The 20322-nt window shown below is 45.5% G+C and overlaps 1 protein-coding gene across 2 annotated transcripts; it reads right to left on the reverse strand.

The window, feature by feature from the left end:
- Positions 1 to 565: 565 nt before the first annotated feature.
- Positions 566 to 15069, reverse strand: wdr81 (WD repeat domain 81). Of its 2 annotated transcripts, none has more exons than XM_080504897.1 (12): positions 14857 to 15069; positions 12107 to 12614; positions 7746 to 11296; positions 7554 to 7661; positions 7259 to 7458; positions 6982 to 7163; positions 6583 to 6748; positions 5989 to 6154; positions 5113 to 5919; positions 4852 to 4997; positions 4515 to 4697; positions 566 to 2005 (listed from the first exon to the last, which is right to left on the reverse strand). In XM_080504897.1, the coding sequence occupies exons 2-12, from the start codon at positions 12466 to 12468 to the stop codon at positions 1679 to 1681; spliced, it is 6198 nt and encodes a 2065-aa protein (XP_080361023.1). In that variant the 5' UTR covers positions 12469 to 12614; positions 14857 to 15069; the 3' UTR covers positions 566 to 1678. The 2 variants fall into 2 exon arrangements, with proteins under 2 accessions (XP_080361023.1, XP_080361022.1); XM_080504896.1 differs by lacking the exon at positions 14857 to 15069 and adding an exon at positions 14570 to 14804.
- Between the last annotated feature and the right edge of the window lie 5253 nt (positions 15070 to 20322).

A 20322-nucleotide genomic window follows, 5' to 3' on the forward strand; every position in this document is an offset into this window, starting at 1 on the left:
ACAACTTACCAGAAGAGCAGCATTTGATCGCTCTGCAGAGAAATCGCGGCTCAAGTCTTTAGACAAATATCATTTCGGATGTGAATTAAATGAAAAATGTGAATAATATGAAGCTCATATGATCACATTTTGCCATGGAACCATAAACTAAACCCTTTCGGGTCACATGACTGCCTTTTGCAAACATCCAGAGGACTTTGTCCAAACTGAGCTCCACGGATCCAGCTTGGACGGTCGCAGAAGACGAATCGAGGAGAACTGAGACACAAACAAAATGTGTTGCAGAGATTTATTTATTTTTTTTAAATTATTAATCCAGTTAATAAACAGGATTTTCTTCACTGGTCTCTTGAAAAATTTAAATATCAAGTGCAACCAGTTATCGGCGTGCAACTACAAATGTTCTTTTTGAGAACAAGCTGGTCTTTATACGATTAGTCTGTAATCGCACATTTCCTATGAAGACATTTCATAACACGTCTCACTGGCGTGTTCCGGGGCTTAAGACAAATAAATAGAAACGAGGAAATACGAGTTCAACACAACCTTTAGGATTCAGTAAGTTTTAATGGAATTTTAGTCTACTACAAAGTCATTAACATACACGGGTAGCAATTTATACCATGTTTGTCGATCCATGGACTCCTGTTTGCATTTTCGTATGTAGTTAAATAAGGTTGAAAGAAAGTTCATCTTGGCGTCAACTGTTTCTACGCATGTTTGTTGGCTTTCTGGGCCAAAGTCGGGGCGACAACGGCACACCCAGTCCACGTCCGTCTCTCCATCCACTCCCAGGATAATGCTGCTACAGGTTCAGAGTGTGAAATCAAGAGGTACCTAAACACAGTTTAGAAAGTCCTGAAGCAAATTCAAGTAATTTATTAGTGGATAAAAACATTCAGTCTTTTTAAAATCCGAGTGACAAAATCGAAAGGTTACAATTCAGGCCGTACTTGTGCGGTAGGTTGAAGGCTGTGCGTTAACGACTAACCTTTTAGGCGTGACGACAAGTGAAGCGTCTCCTCTCCGAGAAGCTACAGCGAGACCGTCGCCACAGCAGCCAGTGTACATTTATTGTTCATGGTGTAGAAACTTAACGAGCTACTGGCACACGACTCGCGCGTAATAACACAGAACAGGAAAAAGTCGATCTACAAATACTGCATAGTTGGATCAGTGCACTTGGATAAGCATGTTTTCTATTGAGGAAGAGGGAAGGCGAGGTCGATGTATTTTTTGGTTTTTGTTATGCATCTAGTTGTAAAAAGTGTAAACACTACATACAGTAAGACCTTCCTGAGCACGTCTTCCAATTCATATGTTTGAAAGGACGGGGTGACCTTGTCAAAACAATAAGTGACCTTGTCAAAATGAGAATTTCCCATTGTAGTATATACTATACAGCTATATTCTTAAAAAAAAAAGATCAAGGGCTTTAGTTTGTATATACATGATTAAAAAGCCAATTGGACCAGACTGGTACGGCTGGATGGACATGAAGCTTCCAACAACTTGAGAAAGCAGTTTAAAGGAATGGACGACCTGCCCTGCCGGTAACAGTTGACCTCCAGTGCAGAGGAGGCAGCCAGAGCTCAGACTCCCGCAGACTTCACAAATAAGACACTTTAACGGTTGGCGGAACGGGGTGCTTCGCGCAGCGGGGTGGGGGGCTACTGATCTAGGCCAATAGCCTAATGGCGCCGTTCTCGGAGCCCAGCAGCAGCAGCCTCTTGGTCGGCAGGACCGCCAGGCTGGTCAGAGTGCCGCGGAAGTTCTCCGAGCTCAGCTTGGTGCTGCTGACGGGGCTCATGGAGATGTCGGCCATGGAGTACACCCCGATCTTGTTGGCCACCGTTCCGGTGACGATCTGCGAGCCGTAGAGGTCGAAGGCGTGGACGGGGTCAGACTGGGACTTGTACTGGCGAAGCGGCTTGCTTTCGAGGTCTTTCCACACAGTCAGAGAGTAGTCGGTGGAGGAGCTGATCACCAGGTTTCCTTCTGCCGCCTGAGGAATTAGACAAGAGGCACAGTCATTATCTGCTCGGGTTCAACGCCTTAATCTTCAGGTCCAGTTAAAAAAACAAAAAACAACAACAAACAAGGAGATCACATCGATTACTGAGACATTTGGAAGACCAGCTTCATTCAGATCGTTTTTATAATATGCTACAGCAGTTGAGGAATCAATTAGAGCCTAGTAATATTGTTGCTTCGACAAACTTTAATATTTAATTGTGATGAAGTGGATTTTTTTGGCTTTTTTGGAACAACAGCGGCTTCTCGGGATTCAATTGGTGACCCAGTGATACAAATGTGCCAATGAGAGTCTTTCTAATGAGTAACCCGTGTCCATATTTGCCTAAACCTGTGCTTTTAAAACTGGAGATACAATCCTTGACCTAATTTGGGGTTAAATAAAGTTTGCGCAGTGTTGACAGCAGATGTGCCGGGTACAACTTTCACCATCTCGACATCACTAAATTTGAAGAATGTCAAAATAAAAAGCAGAAGAAGAGCAGCGACTTCAGTATGTGAAAAAAAAAAAAAAAAAAAAAAAAAACACTATCAATTTAATAGAATTTTTGAGAAGGTATTTCATTATCAACATGTTTTTCCACCATGGTTATAATTTATGATGTAGTTCAGCCAACAACTACTGAAGTGGCTGAATGGATTTTGAAGAACACCGCTCATCATTTTAATGAAACACAAATAATTGGCAATGGCGTGCTTGTTTTCATTTACTTCAGGAAAAACCTCGGGTCCGTGTCCTCTAAACATCAAGCTCTCAAATAACCCCGGAAAGCACAATCGCAGTAAAACGGCAAGTCACGTATGGCCATGCAGCAGTGCTCCAAGTCTGACGTGATGAACATTATGTGACGTCTGCATGAAACGTGGGTCAATCTGAGGCAAAGCTTCAATACGAGTTACGTTAATGCTGAACTGGCAGGCAGTTTACACTATTTAGACGCCCTCAATAAAATTGTACTCAACAGATTTTGTTGTTTTATGCCAGTTAAAGTGGTAAAGGACACAAAATGTTTCACTTATGTTCAACCTGAGACCTTTTAAACCTTTTAAAACAAATAGAACACGATTTGGGTTACATTAACAAAAGATTCATTCGATACACGCTCACTTTTTGCATACACGAATCATAGGGCTCCCATGCAAGCGCTTGTTATTTTAGGAATTACACAATGAGAGGAGAAAGTCTCCCCGTGGCCTCCAGGAAGGTTAAATAACACATGACAAAGTCTGACCACAGCTTCGGGTACAACAGCCACTTTATGTCACTCACAGCGACACCCACGTAAGTTCAACCCACGTTTTGTAAACAACTTGATCATTATCAACACCCGTTTACCCAGAGTACGCCTGGTCTACCGGAAAGTAAAAGTCAAGTCACTTAAGTATCAATATATATGTAAAAAAACCACAAAAAAAACAGTAAACCTCCACGTTCAAATCACATTTACTGTTGTTCAGTTACACCCAGTGTGCCCAGCATGACCAACAAACTAAAAGGATTGAAAAGGAGGCCATGCTTAACTTGTCTGGTTAATCCTATGAGGGACTACAAATCAGGACTGTCAATCTCATCTTTGGCCACAGAGAGTCGCCTTCAGTCTTCAGGGGAGCACAAAAACCATTGGTTGTTCATTTTTGGTAAAAAAAAAACAACAAAAAAAAACCTCAAAATGATTTCCTCAAAAAACTATATTTATTGCAATATCTTTATAAAAACCTTTACATTAAAAGTGTACAAAACAGGTGCAATGTTAACATTATGCCATTTTTAACGAGGCCTCCTGGAGCAAAATAGAGTGAAATTCCACAAAGACACGTCTTCTATTTGTGGCGTTCTGCAGCCGTCATGCAGGCCGTTCACCCTCAGTGTGGCTTAAACTGCAGCTGCATCACTGTCGTCTCCATTCACCTCCTAATAAAACACCAAAATCCCTCATAGGAAAATTCCAATAAATATTTTCTGATATTTTTTTTACATTTGTTTGTTTTAAATATAACTGTGGGCTGATAAAAAAAATGAATGTTTCCTTTAAAAAGCTAAAATTTGTCAAGTGCTTTACACAAATGTAAAATAAAAAAAATGTGACTTTATTTAATTAATAATCAAGTGAACCCCTCGTCCCCGATAGTCACTGTGTTGGTGATGAACTGATTTAACTATATTTTTAGTTCAAAAATTCTGGAAATAATTAGAGTTGAACAATATCGTGAAAGGTTTTGATGACGTTAAAAGGTTTGAGTTCTCTTTTCCTCTCCTTCATATTGATCCACTTCAACTCGGCTGATGTGTTTACATGTTTACGCCATTCCACCGGCAAACGGTTAGCTCGAGGTCACCACATGCAGTCATGGCAGCCACCTTCATTTCAGAATCGGGGGGGGGGTGTGACAGAAGGGAGACACTCTAAACTGCGCAGGTGAATTAAGCAAGGCTCACATACAATTTATAGATAAACTATAAAGACTCTCTACAAGTATACCTTCATTTGGAGGATATCTCCCTCGTGTGCCGGCCACCCCCTCAGTATGAGCCCCGTGCGGGCGTCCAGCAGGACGATGAAGCCAGAGGAGAAGCCTGCAGCCACGGTGCGTCCCGACGGGCTCACGGCCAAATAACGGATGAGCCCTGCGCTCACGTTGTTGTACGCCAGACGGAATTCATGCTGGGAACGAACAACAAGACGGATCAGTCTGATCTGAAATAAGTCTAAACTGAAGAAGTGTAAAAATAAATAAATCTTTCCAGAAACACATTGATTAATAATTATTGCTTGCACTCAGTCCTGACAGAAGGAGTTTGCAGACTGGCATTGCTACCTGCAATCCAGGTTTGCGGGGATCGATGAAGCGGAGAACAGAATCTGCGCTGCCAAAAACAACACAGCTGTGCGGCGCTGGCATCGTGGTGACAGCTGTAATAGGATTCTTCCCATCGACGGCTTCATACGAGCGAATGTGCTTGCCTAAGTGGGAAAATTGACACTTTGTTACTTAAGAAAATAATATGAACTCACAACTTCACATTTTATTCAGCTGCAGTCATGGATACAAAATAGCAGTGGATTTGATCTCTTCTACCTGTGTACTGGTCCCAAAGGTGCACGGTTCCATCACAGCTGACGACCTCCTGAGACGCCTCCAGCTGTCCGACATAGAAGACCGACTTCCGGTGCTCGCTGTACGTGAGCCTGGGCTCCACCTCCTGTGTCCCGTCACCATGGTTGTACAGAGGCCACAGCTTCACCGTCTTGTCTTTACTGCCGGACAGGAAGTAGTCCTCTCCCGCCAGCGCTGCCAGACACTTGGTTGTGCTGGAGTGACCCAGGAAACTCTGCAGTCTGATCTGATGGAAGTGGAAATGAGGGTCCTGCTGGTTGAGCCCGATCTCGTACTGCCAGTAGGCCAGCCAGTTGCCCTGCAGCGAGCGGCTGCTCCGCGGGAGCTCCTGCTTCAGGGCGCTGTCCTCGGGGGTGGGGCCCGTCACCCAGGAGGAGGAGGAGGCAAAAGACGCCGTGCCAGCGGCCGGGGCGGTGAAGGAAGTGGTGATGACGGGGGCGGCGTGGCCGGAGCGCCCCCAGGAGCCGGCCAGGCCCACGCTGGCGCTCCCACCGTAGTCGGTGTCTTGTGACACTTGGATGCGATTTCCAACAAGGTGGCTCCCAAATGTGCCCGATTCGGGAAGGGAGTCTCCCAGAGGGGTGGAGCTTGTTGAGGGCGCGGGGAACGGGCTGTAGCCCATCCGCCTCGAGGACGGATGGGCCTCCAGTCTGGACGTCGAAGCGGGGTTCGTCTCCGCGCCCCTGTGACTCACGTTCTGATGATACGACTGGGCCAGCTGCCACACAAGCTCGTGATTGGGAACCAGCTTCCGAATTGCTGCGTCACCTACAGGGGTCACAAGCTTGATCACTATGGATGCTGCACTCAGTGGGACAAAGTATGTGCGTCTCCTACCTATGAGGCAGTAGAAGGGGATGTAGGAGGCATGGGCCATCTCAGGGTTGAACACAGTCTGCAGCTCCTCCAAGACTCCCAACTCGTATGTCCCGTTTGGCTTCTCAGGTGTACAGACGTCCACCACTGTGACTTCCCCCACAATTCTGCGTGGAGCACTGTCCAGCTGCAGCGCAACACAAACAACCTCAGTTGTGCTTCACTTCAATCTCGGTATAGAATTTCAACAAGTGGCCTTTATATAAATAATTCGTGCACACAAACACACTGAATTCAATGCATCTGATCAGATTGCAATGAGTATTTCCAAACTGTTTTTTTTTCCTATGGTTATAGCAGATCTGCATGTTGGGAGTAAAAGCCTATAGGCATGATTTATGTGTATCTTTACAAGGACAAAACTGAGTTATTGGGACACTTGGGAGCAGTCGTTAAAACCGCTGTCTGAATGTTTTTTAATTAAGTGTTAACAATCAGCAGCAACAACAACAACAAAAAAAGAAATCTAAAAAAAAAAAAAAAAAAAAAAAGTCTTTTTAGGTGACATTGAGCAATGAGCACAAACAAAATCTGTTTTCTGGTGAGCGTGTGTACCTGAGGCTGCAGACAATGCAGCAGAGAAAAAACAGCAAAGAACCGCCGCAGCGTGTCAGCCATGTGTTGCTGCACCATCTCCCTCCCGATGCGCAGACAGATGAGAGCCATTAGGCTGAGCGTCTTCAGACAGACGGCGGTGCGCGTCTGTACTCCACTGGGGAACCTGCGCGGCGTCGGGGATTGATTGGAACAAAGCGGCGGATGAAGGACACGGCTATCGGAGCATACTTTGTCAGAAAATATGCTGGAGTAGTCCAGACCAATAAGATCAAAACATCACAAAAAGGAAAAGGCCTGATTTTATCGTTTCACGTTATACTTTAATAATTACCACTCGAGAAGAGGCTTGCATACCGCCAGCACATGTACGCAGAAAATGTCTTGTGTGTTACTTACCCCATACAGGGAGTGGTAAGCAGGTCCAGCAGAGGCAAAAGAACATCCTGATTGATCTTCATGAGCATGTCCATTAGAGTGGTATCCGACAGAAAGACAACGATCTTCTGGGTAAGTGCAACAGCCCCGAGCAGACTCGCTTCTTTTCGCGTGTTAAGACGTTGCGATGAAGGTGGAGACACCTGGAAAATCAAAATTGTTCCAAGGCATTTGCTGCAAACTGCTGTGAGAGACGGCAGGAAGAAGAATTGATCAGAGCGCATTTGTCCCGGCTTACCAGATATCCAATGTAAGGCAGATACTGGTAGGTGAGCACGGGCTCTCCATAAAGCTGAGCGACGTAGATGAGGCATTCCAACACAGGTCCTGCCGTGTGGTCACCGACCACAGGTTTCTTCTCGTAAACACTGCCCATTCCCACACTCTCCAGACTGCTCTCCTCGGTAACGGGCGCCACAAACTGGTGGTTCTCGAGTCCTAGAGGATAAAAAAATGAAGAAAACAAACACTGCATTGAACGGCAAGACAATAAAAGAGATGATTCAGGCAAATTTTCACACAATCCAACTCACCAATGTAACAATTAGTGAGCAGCCGGAGCAGGTTTCTGGCTACGTATCGAGCCGTCACCGTCGGGCCAAGTTTTGCCGAAAGCCATCGAACTGTTTTGCAGACCGTATCTGTGTATGGACAGACAACTGGAATAATAAACGTCGACACTGTTGTTACACAAATGATTTTTATGGGCAGAGATTTTTACTCGCCTAAAAGAATCTTTTGCTCTTTCTCCTCAGACTCTGATGGATCGTGGTCATCCTCCTCTTCCTGTCCACCAACAATCCCTTTCTCTGTCTCTTCCAGTGCCATGCCGTTCACAAACTCACCCTCCAGCGTTGCCACTGTGGCCACTGAAGTGTCGGTGCAACCCGAAAGAGTGAGCTCGAGGTTGAGAGCAGTCGGGTCATCCGTCGCCTCTTTGTCCTCATTTGTCTCCGTCACCTCCTCTTCCTCCAGCTCCGCTCCCTCCTCTCCCTCACTGGCGTGTTTCAGGTCCTGGCTGCTGTCGGCCGATTTCAGACTGGCTCGATCCCGCATTGAATCGTCCCCCAGAGAGAGTTCGCTTGTGCTGCTTTTGTCACTTAGTTTCCCGACACTTAAAGACTCCTGGTCTTGATCTTTGGCTGCAGAGTTTTGGCTGGGCTGCTTCCCAGCAGTCGCCCCTGCGCCACTGTTGACATAGAACCCATTCTGGAAGTCCTCAGTCTCTGACAGGAACACTTGATCATTGAGACTGATGCCAGAGGAGTAGTTAATCAGCCCAGTGTCTCCCACCACCCCCACCCCCCCACTGGCTCCACTACTCCCACCAACTGATCCGGATGACGCCCGCACCTCGCCACACTGGAACTCCTCTTCCTCCTCCTCGCCGAGGTTACACATGCCAGGCCTGATGCCTTTTAAAAGTTCGCCGGTAGAATCTGTGATGCCGCTTTCAAAGCCAGTGATGACCTGCAGCACATGGGGGAGGAGGTTGGAGAGAAAAGCCTGCAGGCCCAGCCTCACGATCAGCTGCAGAATGAAACAGTCGGTGTAAAGATAGAAGCGTCCCCGGAGGCAGTGAGGGTTTTCATACACACTGATTAATGGCTTCAGTAAATACTTGTTGGCATTTCTGGGGCCGAGTACTTTAGAAATGGGCTCAAAGAAGTACCAAGCTGCATAAACAGCTGTTGACTCCTCAAGCATGAGTGCTAGAATGAAGGGCAACAGAATTTCAAGACCCTCTGGCGTTATGTTACTCTGCAGCAGCGCTTCAAGCTGCTGCCACAGGTGAAAGACAACATCCCTCCCTTGAAGACCACCCATCTTATCCATCTTGGTATGGTAGGAAAAGATAAAACGATGGAGAGCCGCAAAAAAAGGAGGGAAAGGAAAGGGGGTGATGTAGGAGTTCAACAGCAGGTGGGGGTTTGGAGGAGGGAGACCATCACAGATGGGATCGTATTTAAATAGAAGAGGACCGGTGCAGTTTGGCACGTCTCTTTGTGCTACTCCAGAGTTCTTCTCTATGAGCAGAAGAGTCTCGAGAGCATGGTGCAACGACAGTGGCACATCGCGGAGACTGGCAGAGCATAGCGTCATGACGGCTTGGAAACGCTGTCGGAGCGGGGCGCTTGGCTTCAGTCCTCTCAGCTTAGCAGAGTAAAAGATCTCAGCAATGAGAACACCGAAGGCCTGCATGTCTCTCTGGTAGAGTTGTGTGAGAGAGGGTAGAGATTCATTTATGTGGCCCTCTCTCGTCCTGTCAGTAGAAACTGCAGAATGGCCAACTTCAGCGTGAAGACATTTCACCAAGAAGTTGTTGAGCTTCTCCAGCTCCTCCAAAGGCTGCAGCGGGTTAAAACTTTCAGGAAGAATGATCTTAATTTCCTCTGCGTTGGTGGCGGCCACATTCCCTTCCACATGCTTTTTGTTCATTGGCCCACTTCTTTGTAACACGGCACTTCGTAAACCAGGTCCGACGCCACTTGTGAAGTCACCAGGAAAAGAACTAGGCGACTGCGATACAATGAGTGCCGAGTGCTCTCCTCCGGGTTTTCCTCCCATGTTGCCGATGCTAGGAAGTGGTACAGAGCACGACGCAGAGGTGGACGAGCCAGTGGTCGCTAATGAGTCCAGGGCTTCAGTTCCTTGTTCGAGTTCCTCATCTCTGTCCACCACGGTCCAGCCAGTGGACTCGCAGCCCGTGGATTCTGGCACCATACCGTCCACAGTGTCAGCCATGGTATCAACTGGAGGGATTTGGAGAGAAGGCACATTAAGAGCAGCAAGACCAAGGAAAGGAGGTTCTGCTGGGGCGTACTGGGCTGGCGACAGGCGGGGTGGGTGAGGCTGGTCAAACAGCTGAACGACACCGTAGCTTGTGAGATTGGTGTGGTTGTCCACGAGGTGCAGGCACACATTCTTGGCCCTGACAGCTTCTTTACCAGACAGCTTGAAGCCAAACGTGAGGTCTATCCAGTGATGCAAGTACTGGGACACCTCTCTGCTCTCCAGAAGGCGGCGATGCACCTCAATGAACTCTTCACACGACTTGCACCAAGAAGGCACATCCAGGTCGGGCATGTCCGGGTGGATGGAGTGGAAGATAGAGGGATCGGTGTAGAACTCTGGAATGCACTCGTCAGGCGTCCAGCTCTGCATGCGCTCCATGCTGGCCGGGTATTCGTTGGGCTCCCACTGGGATCTTACGTGGCTGCACAAAACAGATTTGGGCGTCTGTCTGGCTTTGTAGACATAGTAGGTGATGTCTGAAAGCACGTCGGATATGTGATGAGGTACATGAAGGTGGTCAGACTGTCCTGAACTGCCAGCACTCACACAGCCACCAAGGTCTCCACCTACACCGCCCCCACCAACGCCGTTCCCCACAGCCGCCGCCAACGCCTCTTTGGTCATCTCATATGTGAAGTCCAGCTGCTTGTCTCCCTTGTTGAGCCGAAACTTTGACCTCCTCAGGTCCCGGAATTTTCCAAATGGCACAGTAAAATCCACCACCCACGGCAGCACCGGGTGATAGTTGGGGTCACCTTCTCTCCGTCCTGCCAACCTGTTCAGTTCCATAAGGTAGCGAAAGTTGCTGACACGTCCATGGACCCAATCCAGAACCAGTGTCTTCAGCTCGCCGAAGCAGTCATTGCAAAGCCTCTTGTTCTCGTGGCTCACGCAGGCCTTTTCACTCAGCGGGATTCTTTTTGGCTCTCGTCTGCCGCCGTCTGCGTTACTCTCCATCCCGAGTTCCTCGTATTGTGCAAGGTTAATCTTAAGACGGCTGCAGAGTTGCTCGTCGACCGCTACGTCCTGAAGAGACAGCTCTCCGCACGACAGACCAGCCGCATGGCATGCCTGCAGAGCTGTTAAGAGCTGGTAAAGAATGAACAACACTTTGGCATGGCTGTTAGCGAGCTTGGCTGGGCTGAAAGAAACAATATCGTGTAGGGAATACTGAGTGTAAGGAAGAATCACATACAGCATTTCTGCCGTCTCGAGCAGACACTCTGCGGGCAGCACATTTGGACACAACTGGTCCGACTGTGACTTTGAGAAGCAGGACGAACTCGACGGCAAGTAGCTTTCCTTCTCTTTCTCTCTGGCTGGAGAGAGAGATGGTGACACACTGTCGGGTGAGATGAACGTAGAATTAAAGAGTTTCTGTAGCGCGTGGCGCACTGCATCTACAGCCGCAACGTGCATCTGCTCACTGGCTCCTGCGTACGTCTGCACAAGTTTGTGATGGGTTTCGTGCCACAGATTCCTGGAAAAAAAAATAAAGATAAAAAAAGACAGAACATCAATTAATTACTATGGCTCACACACCTCAATCGAGGTCTGTATCACTTTCCTGTATTCAAAAATCATATATACAAGTCATATTGGGCTATAATTTCTTCATCATAGTAACAGTATTGGCTTCTTTTCTCAAGCCCTTCTCACATTTCTCAGGAACTCTCAGCTCTCTTTTGAACATATCTTAAGGTTTTAGCTTAAATCCTCCTGCTTAGCTTTTTATATTTGGCAACAAATTCAGAGTGTTGCCAGTCAAATGTGGTGGAAAGTTAGGTTTCTCCGACTATTAAATGGAATTCGTCTTTAAAAGTTTATATGTTGTGAAAAACACAAAAAGCTGGCTCAGCAATAATTATAATCTTTTCTACAGTTAAGGGCATGAAGCGATAATGAACGCCTTTCAGTAACTCATAAGAAGAAATCTTGGCAGATAAGAAGATAACTTTGTGAGCTTAGGTATCAAATAACATCCACAAACAAATTGAACCTTGTGGAAGTTACACTTTAAGTTAGTTCTAAACCTAATAATTGAAAGCATTCATGAATAATAATTTTTTTTAAATTAAATTATCATGCAAAAAATAGGAAAATAGTCATAAAACTAAACAAACGCAAATAAAGTCTTGTGTTCAATCTTAACATAGGTGAATAAAAACGGCAAAATGTACAACCAATCACTTATAAGTATGCATTAAACTAGTAAGTTCAAAATGACTCAATCTACATTTTAAACTTTCAAGGTATTTTTCCACAGTCAACTATAAAGAATTCGATGTACCTGACATTATGCTGTGACACACACTGCATGGTTTTCACATAGGAACCCTGTGACAGCCATTCCATCTGTTGGTGGCATGGATCCCTGCCCAGTCTGTAGCTCAGCTTGCTTTTCCTCACACCCTGGATGCAGACTCGGGTCCATCCTTGGGGTAGCTTGGCTTGGGAGGACTGAAGATATGTGCTCATTTCTGCCTCGCTGCTGCTGTCAAAGCGGGCACAGCGCATTAACCTCCTCTCCCTCAGGCCCGTCACCCAGCGCACGGGGACGAGGGCCACCAGTTCCTGAGGACGGGGTCCCAGGCCCTGCTGTCGCTGGTCAACGCCCAAGTCCTTCTCAACTGCGCGCATCAACCGATCCATGGCGACCGTCCAGATGCTTGTTCAGTGTTGCACACTTTTCTGCCCCGATCAGCTCGCCGGTTCGCACTGGGAATGATTCTCAAAAAGCCATGGATGGGGAAATAAAGGTCGTCAAGGCCAGAGCTCGACTCCTCTTCTGACTGGACCTGGAAGGAAAGGAATGACAAACATGAAAGGAAAAAAAAAAAATTAGATGAGTACAAAGACAAATTTAAGTCCCTGCCATGTGAGTAATGTGATGTTGGTTGAATGAATGTGGCTACTTCTACTCATCCATAATAGCTTCCTGGAAAAAGAGTGAGCATTGGGCATTTCTGTAAGTCGAGGTCACATTACAGCACGTTACCATTTTAGAAACAAAGATGCCTTAACGACAAACGGACATGAGTTTTACCATCCAAGATAGAACTGCTATTTTTGTGAAAGACCATGCTTAGGGTTGGAATCACTTTACTCAGAAAAGATCTGGAGTTCAATCCCCTGAAGCAATTACCATAGTTAATTTAGCTGTATAGCCCAGAGGATTTGCGCAATTATAGTAGATGACAATGCCATGGAGCCCTAATATATATATACACACACACATATATATATTTCTTAAATCTGCGAACCTGTGGAAAAGTGTATTTTTTCACCTAAAGGTCAAGCACCATGCCTGGCAGCCATCAAGCGTGTCTGTAAATGGTTGAATCCAACAATATAAAATGTAAGGTGACGGCAGTAATACTGAAAATGTGTTTTAAGCGAAGAAGACCATGGGTCTGGTACAAGACAAGGAGTAAAGATGTTTTGTTGAAGCAATAACTATGCACTTGCTATGAGAATTTTAAAAAGGTACTTTTGGCTCATAAAGAAAGTACAGAGCAGCGCAACCTTCTCTGTGAATAATGAGTAATAAACACTCTTAAGGAAAAACAACACTTTGGAGAGAAACTGTTCAAGAAGTTGTCTCCAATACTATTTGAACTCAAATTAATGTTCATGAATTGCATTTTTGGGGTAGCTCTGCCAGTTCATCAGGAGGAAAGCAGTGCAGACCTGATCTGTATATTAAAAAAATAAAATAAAATCTTGACCTCGTGTCATTCTTTGATAAAGACTTTTTTGTACGTTTCAACAAAAAGGTTTCATTAACCTCCAAAGGGCCACCTATTCTCATTGACTTTCTGTGATTACACATACTCAAATGCCAAAACTAGATTACGAGATGGACAATATGTTGTGAAAGTCTTATTAGCATATTATTATGAATGGAATGAGCACAAGAACCCCTATATTATAGTTGTTTTGGACCTAAAGAAACTTCAGGGATTGTACTTTTATCATAAAATAAACATAATATAGAGAAAGTAAGCTCTCAAACGAAGTGCATACATATGTTTAGTTTTTTTTTCATTTTTTGTCTTGCATCACTGGTGTCCTAGGTAACTTTATGGGTTGTTAAGGGATAGGCAGAAACAAGGCTTGGGTTCTGCCTACACCCATTTCGGCTACAGATATCATGAAAACAACAAAAAGAGGCGCGTGTGAATTTAAAAGCACTATGAACTGAATGCAAAAAAAATAAATAAATAATTCTACTTTTGAACTGAAACTTTAACCAAAATAAACAATTCATTCATTCAAAACATTACAACCACTGGAATACTGGGTTAGCAAAAGATAAAATACAGGACATTGCTTTATTGGGACAAGAACTTAAATTAAGGACTTATTTACATTTGATCACCTACATTTCTTACATTTTTCTACTGCTGCTGCTAAATAACCTCTTCTTCCCTCCAGCGAAAACAGTGAAGTTGTAAAATTTCAAACCATCATTCATTGGATATCTAACCATAGATTTTCTTTGGAGGGCATGTTTATGCAGATTAAAAAAAAAAAAAAAATTAAATCTGAGATCTGCTCACAGACATATAGATCTTACATCAACACAGTAGTAGACATGTCCAGACCCAACTTCAGATTCAGTGAGTTAATCTGAACTGTGCGTTATTCCAAGTTAATATCAAGTCGCTGCTTTTAAGCACACTGAACAAGGCAGCATCCACTAAACTACAATAGCGGTAAATAGTAGATGGTACAAAATACATGAACTTACAGAGACGTGTTTCGACAGAGTCCGCAGCTTGGAGGGATTAGGTAACGGGAGTAACGAAAGTGAGTCGAGGAGAACATTTAAGGAAGTAACTTGGAAGCTTGACGTTAGCCTAGCGGTTAGCTTAGCGAGAGGCGAGCCCCCATCGTGCACGCGGCTCACGCGCGCACGACGCGGTCAAGTGTTTCACAAACATCGTGACACCGAGCTGATCAGTTAGCTGTGCGCCTCGTGTAGCTTCGCCGTGATGACAGAATAACAACAGCGGGCAGTTTGAAGCTGTCGCTCACCTCGCCACTTGTAGCAGCTGACGGCTAGCTAGCGCGGAGCTAACCAACAGTGCACTCCGCCTTCTCGCATGATAAACCGCGTCAACTCTCACCAGACTGGCTCGCGCCGCGAGGCCGCACGCGTGTGCGTTTCCATCCTGCGACGTTTGCGGGCGAGTGTCGGCGGAGGGGCGACAGACAGACAGTCAGTCAGCCGGTTGTGTTTTGGTAGGAGCTCGCTGAAGCCATGTTTTTAGAGCGAGAGAGCCTCACGTGACACAACAGCAGACAGCGCTCATGTGACTCGCGCTCGCGCGCGACCTGACAAGACGCTCCGCGTGCACGCAGCGTCACGACACCACCAGCAGGGTTTCCTCGCGTTTATTCACCTTTAAACGTCTTTATTCTGTCAAAGACAAAGTTCTTTTCTGGTTTTTAATTTTTTTTTTTAAATATAAAGCTTGATTATGTTTTTGTGCCTCGCACAGATTTGTTCAGACTTGTCAGAGACAAGATTATTCTGAAGCACTTCCTTCAATCACAGGCCACTGACCAACCCCACTTCACACATACTCACACTAAAACATACGTCATTTATTTCAGTTCTTTTAGTTTAGTTTATTTTTATTTCATTCAATGACAAAAAATACACAAAAAAAAAAAAAAAATCAATACACTACAAAACCAAAGGTTCCAAGTTGTGAATAAAAGGGAGCAGAAGGAAGAATAAACTTGCGTAATCTCCCAATTTGCACCAAACAATCAGTTTCTAAGAACAATAAAAACAAAAAAACAAAATGACTATAATGGAGTTTCATGTCTCAGACCAGCCCACTTTAGATCACGACCTACTAAAGTCATGTAGTTATAATCTGACATGTGACAAGTCTATAATGCTGTTCTGTAAAGCATATTCAGTCTATATTTAAAATAAGTCTTCACAGATATCCAAACCTTAAAAATAAAACAAAAACATAAAACATTAGATTCAAAATATAGAATTAAAAAATGAAATTCCTTATCACACTATCATCTGTTTTTCAAAAAAAAACATTGTCAACCCTAAAATATTAATAAACCCTGAGCACTGCACTGGTCTCTGCCACTTTGTTTATGACAATATCTTTGTCTACAGACATGAGGATTCCTTGCTCAGTGCTCATCAGTGCCTCAAGTTTCTTCTGTGTCAAAGTGTTTCTGATCAATCAAATGTACTGTTGAGAATTTTCTCATATATTGGAAGTATGCATTCCTTCCATACTGACGGGATCAATCCCCTCATCACCACTGGCTTTGCTTCTGACACCAAATCACTTTTTAAAAATGCTCTAAAGTCTCAGCACAAATCTCCCCTTTTTACAAAACCTTATGATAAGTTAAGGTCAATTTCATTGATGAAGAGCGAAATCATCTAGCATCTCAGGGCATTTTTCATATGGAGCAGGTCTCCATTCTACTCTTCATTATATTGAATATAATAATATGATCTATCCTGTGGTTCGTCCCTGCTTGGTGCTGCTGGATCTGGTTGATAATTTTTGGGATCATACTTGCTTTTTATTATTGAGCATTAAGGTGAATGAAATGTCGACCTCTTCTGCATCAAGAACTCCAAAATCATTCAAGCTTTACTGTCAATTCTAGTAATTGTAATTAATTTAACTATTAATTCAAAGTCCAAATTAATTGTTTATCTGCATGTATATCTTATGAGACTGATATAACTGAATTGCCTATCATTTCCTGTGAAACAAGTGGTGCTCCCAAGCTTGATAGTTGGACGATGCCTCTCTTATACCACTCTATCATTTAGCAAAGAGAAACACAATATGATCAAATTTATCAAACATATTTCTGTTATGCAAATCAAACAACTGCCTCAATTTATTTTTGGAGTGTAATTGTGCTAATTCTTCCAGAGTTCACACAATTATGTATAAATGTCTGCAAGGAGACTGAAAAGGAGGCCAACAGTGTGTTTTTCTCCATTCTGAATGGGGGCGTGGCTTAAACTTGATATGACATCATGGGGCGTGGCTTGATTAGGGTGTGGCTTTGATCTAACGGTTTTGATGCTGAGATGAAAGCTTGGAGACGTGATATGATGTCATAACCAAACTTTCATCCTTTGATGTGAAACCAAGTACTGCCAGAGTGAGGCATTTCTGCCAGTTCAAAACGTGCCGTAGTCACATTGGTCACATTTGGTGAGAACCAGAGGAATAAGAAATTTCACAGCAAAAATCAAAGACAGGTCATTTAACGAGGATTTCCAGAAGATGGACAAGATGTCAAAAAGCAGATGCAGATCACGTAAGGAGGCTCTCCATACGATTTATGGACGGCCGGAGGCTGAAAGACAGAAGAAGAGTGAGGCCTCCTCGGTCACCCAGGTACCTCTAAGAATGAAGAAAGACTTCAAACGAGAAGTGTCCAAGCTGAAGCCGCAGCCTATTGGCAGTGTTACACCCCAGAGGACAAATGAGAGTGTTCTTTCAAGGTTCCATCCCATCTCTGAAAACAAAGGTGATATAGAGCAGGACCTCCAAAGTCTAGAGGACAGCACGACGAAACTCAGAGATCTGGAGGAGAGGCTCCAGCAGGAAGTGGAGGAGAGAAAGAGGCTGCAGGCTGAGAAGGAGACCCTGTTGGCTCAGAACAAGACCCTCCAGTCTGAGAAGGAGATCCTCCAGTCTGAGAAGGAGACCCTCCAGTCTGAGAAGGAGACCCTCCAGTCTGAGAAGGAGACCCTCCAGTCTGAGGAGGAGACCCTCCAGTCTGAGAAGGAGACCCTCCAGTCTGAGAAGGAGACCCTCCAGTCTGAGAAGGAGACCCTCCAGTCTGAGAAGGAGACCCTCCAGTCTGAGGAGGAGGCCCTCCAGTTTGAGAAGAAGTTCCTCCAGGATGACAACAAGAACCTCCAGTTTGCGAAGGAGATCATCCAGTGTGAGAAGGAGGTCCTCCAGTCTCAGAATGAGGTCCTCCAGTCTGAGAAGGAGGTCCTCCATTGTGAGAAGAGAGCCCTCCAGTCAGAAAAGGAGCTCCTCCAGCTTGACAACGAGATCCTCAATGCTAAGTGCAAAAACCTCCAGACTCAGTTGGTAACCCGGTTCACTGAGAAGACCAACCTTCTGGCTCAAAACAAGAAGCTTCTGGCTAAGATGGAGACCCTCCAGTCTGAGAAAGAAGCCCTCCTCTCTGAGAAGATGAGGCTTGAGGAGGCCAACAAGGTCTTTCAGGAGACAATCCAGGCTGAGAAAGAAGCCCTCCTCTCTGAGAAGATGAGGCTTGAGGAGGCCAACAAGGTCTTTCAGGAGACAATCCAGGCTGAGAAAGAAGCCCTCCTCTCTGAGAAGATGAGGCTTGAGGAGGCCAACAAGGTCTTAGAGGAGACAATCCAGGCCAAGAAAAACAAGAAAAGGGGCTTCTGGAGACTGTTCTTCAGGAACAAAGGAAATAAACAGTAAAGGAGACAGAAAGTTCCAGAGGTTGAAGAACTTTGAGAACTTTAAGATGTTTTGAGTCACGTAATAGCCGTCATCATCGAGTTCAATTTGCACTATTGAGTTCTTCCAATAAGTATACATTTATGTTGATGTGTGGATCATTAATGCATTTCTGGCAATTCAAGTTCTACTCCAAAAAACGTTTTTTTTTTTGGTAATGAGATGGCCATCATGAAAACTGGTGGCCATCTTGGATTTTCAGCTGCAGAACACACGTTTCTTAAATAGTCATATCTTGAACAACATTTATGCAAAATTTGGCAATTGCATCATCAAGTGAAAGACTGTGATACAATATTGACTTAACTTGCATACAATATGACTAACCTTGGTAACTATGGAATCCAGATCCCAATGGTGGGACATGATGAGCAATTATTGTTCTCGCGCATTGAAGTACATGATAATAATCTTCACCGCTGAGTCATTAGAAGAAGACAGTGTGGTCCAGATCACAGTTTATTTCTGTTGGAATAAACAAAAAATGTCTATCCAGCAGGTGTGGTGATAAAATGCAGGTGGACCCAAACGCCGACTCATGGACCCAAATGCTGGATTGTAACAGGTCGCAGTGGCACAGGTCACTGGTGAACAGGCCGGACTGGAACAGGTCGCAGGTGCACAGGCAGCAGGCACCAGGCAAACAGGTCAGACTGGAACAGGTCGCAGGCGAACAGGCCCCAGGAAAACAGGCCCCAGGCAAACAGGCCCCAGGCAAACAGGCCCCAGGCAAATAGGCCCCAGGCAAACAGGCCAGACTGGAACAACACATAGGGAAACAGGCCGGACTGGAACAGGTCGCAGCCAAACAGGCCCCAGGCAAACAGGCTGGACTAGAATAGGCCCCCGGCAAACAGATCCGGACTAGAATAGGCCCCCGGCAAACAGATCCGGACTGGTACAGGCCCCAGGCAAACAGGCCGGATTGGTACAGTCCCCAGGCAAACAGGCCGGACTGGAATAGGCCCCAGGCAAACAGGCCGGACTGGAATAGGCCCCAGGCAAACAGGCTGGACTGGAATAGGCCCCAGGCAAACAGGCCGGACTGGAACAGGATGCAGGCAAACAGGCTGGACTGGAACAAGTTGCAGCCAAACAGGCCCCAGGCAAAAAGGCTGGACTGGAGGCCCCAGGAAAACAGGTCAGACTGGTACAGGCCCTAGGCAAACAGGCCCCAGGCAAACAGGCCAGGCTGGAACAGGTCGCAGGAGACCTGGCTGGACAGGAGCAGGTCATAGGGATCCTTGGAGCAGTGGTGGATCTGGGTGAGTCCGCAGGGTCTATGATTGGTTGATTTGTTCTGGCAGGGAATGCAGGTGGACTCAAATGCAGACTCGCAGACTCATTGAGTTCCATAAAATCAGGTTTATTGCAGAAAAAGTCCCGGGAACACGAGGGAACACGCTCCTGTGTCCCTAACTCGACATGTAGACAAGAGGAGCGACGTGTTGACATGATGATCCGACAAAGACAACACAGGGAGAGGGCATAAATACAGTAAGAGGGGGACACAGGTGGAACACAACGATGGATGCACAGAGAGAGAGAGAAACACAGGTGAGACACACAGGGCTTTTTCACCGGTAAGAACCAAGAGCCAGGCCTGATGACAAGGCCAGTTCTTAAATGAGCACCGCTAATGAACCGATTCTTTTTCCACAGTTAACGGAGCCAAAGTGAGAGCCACATCATTGCACCACTCCAAAATGTGATACGTCACTGATTTCACCAATTTGGCGCTGACAGTGCTCATAGAAGAACAAGGAAGACGGACTGTATTCATCATCGCTTTGGACCGCTTCGCTTCATCAGCCTCGGATTCAGACCAAAGAGCCAGAAACCACTGAGTCTCCTCATTGCTCCTTTGTTGTTTTTTCACCTCCATCTTGTTTTAGTTCAGAGCAGAGTGGCCAGAGAGAACCCCCCCCCCCCCCCCCCAAAAAAAAAAAAAAAAAAAAAAAAACAACTTATGAATGAGCTT

The sequence above is a fragment of the Blennius ocellaris genome, assembly GCF_963422515.1.
Source record: "Blennius ocellaris genome assembly, chromosome: 2".
NCBI classification, from domain to species: domain Eukaryota; kingdom Metazoa; phylum Chordata; class Actinopteri; order Blenniiformes; family Blenniidae; genus Blennius; species Blennius ocellaris.

What these genes read in the sequence shown, in the direction of transcription:
- wdr81 (XM_080504897.1), bottom strand. Translation starts at nt 12,468, where the DNA reads ATGGATCGGTTGATGCGCGCAGTTGAGAAGGACTTGGGCGTTGACCAG. An exon ending in GTGTCACAGCATAATGTCAG is followed by an intron (nt 11,297 to 12,106) that starts GTACATCGAATT and finishes TTTTTTTTCCAG; the next exon opens with GAATCTGTGGCACGAAACCC. An exon ending in TGCATTGTCTGCAGCCTCAG is followed by an intron (nt 6,155 to 6,582) that starts GTACACACGCTC and finishes GTTGCGCTGCAG; the next exon opens with CTGGACAGTGCTCCACGCAG.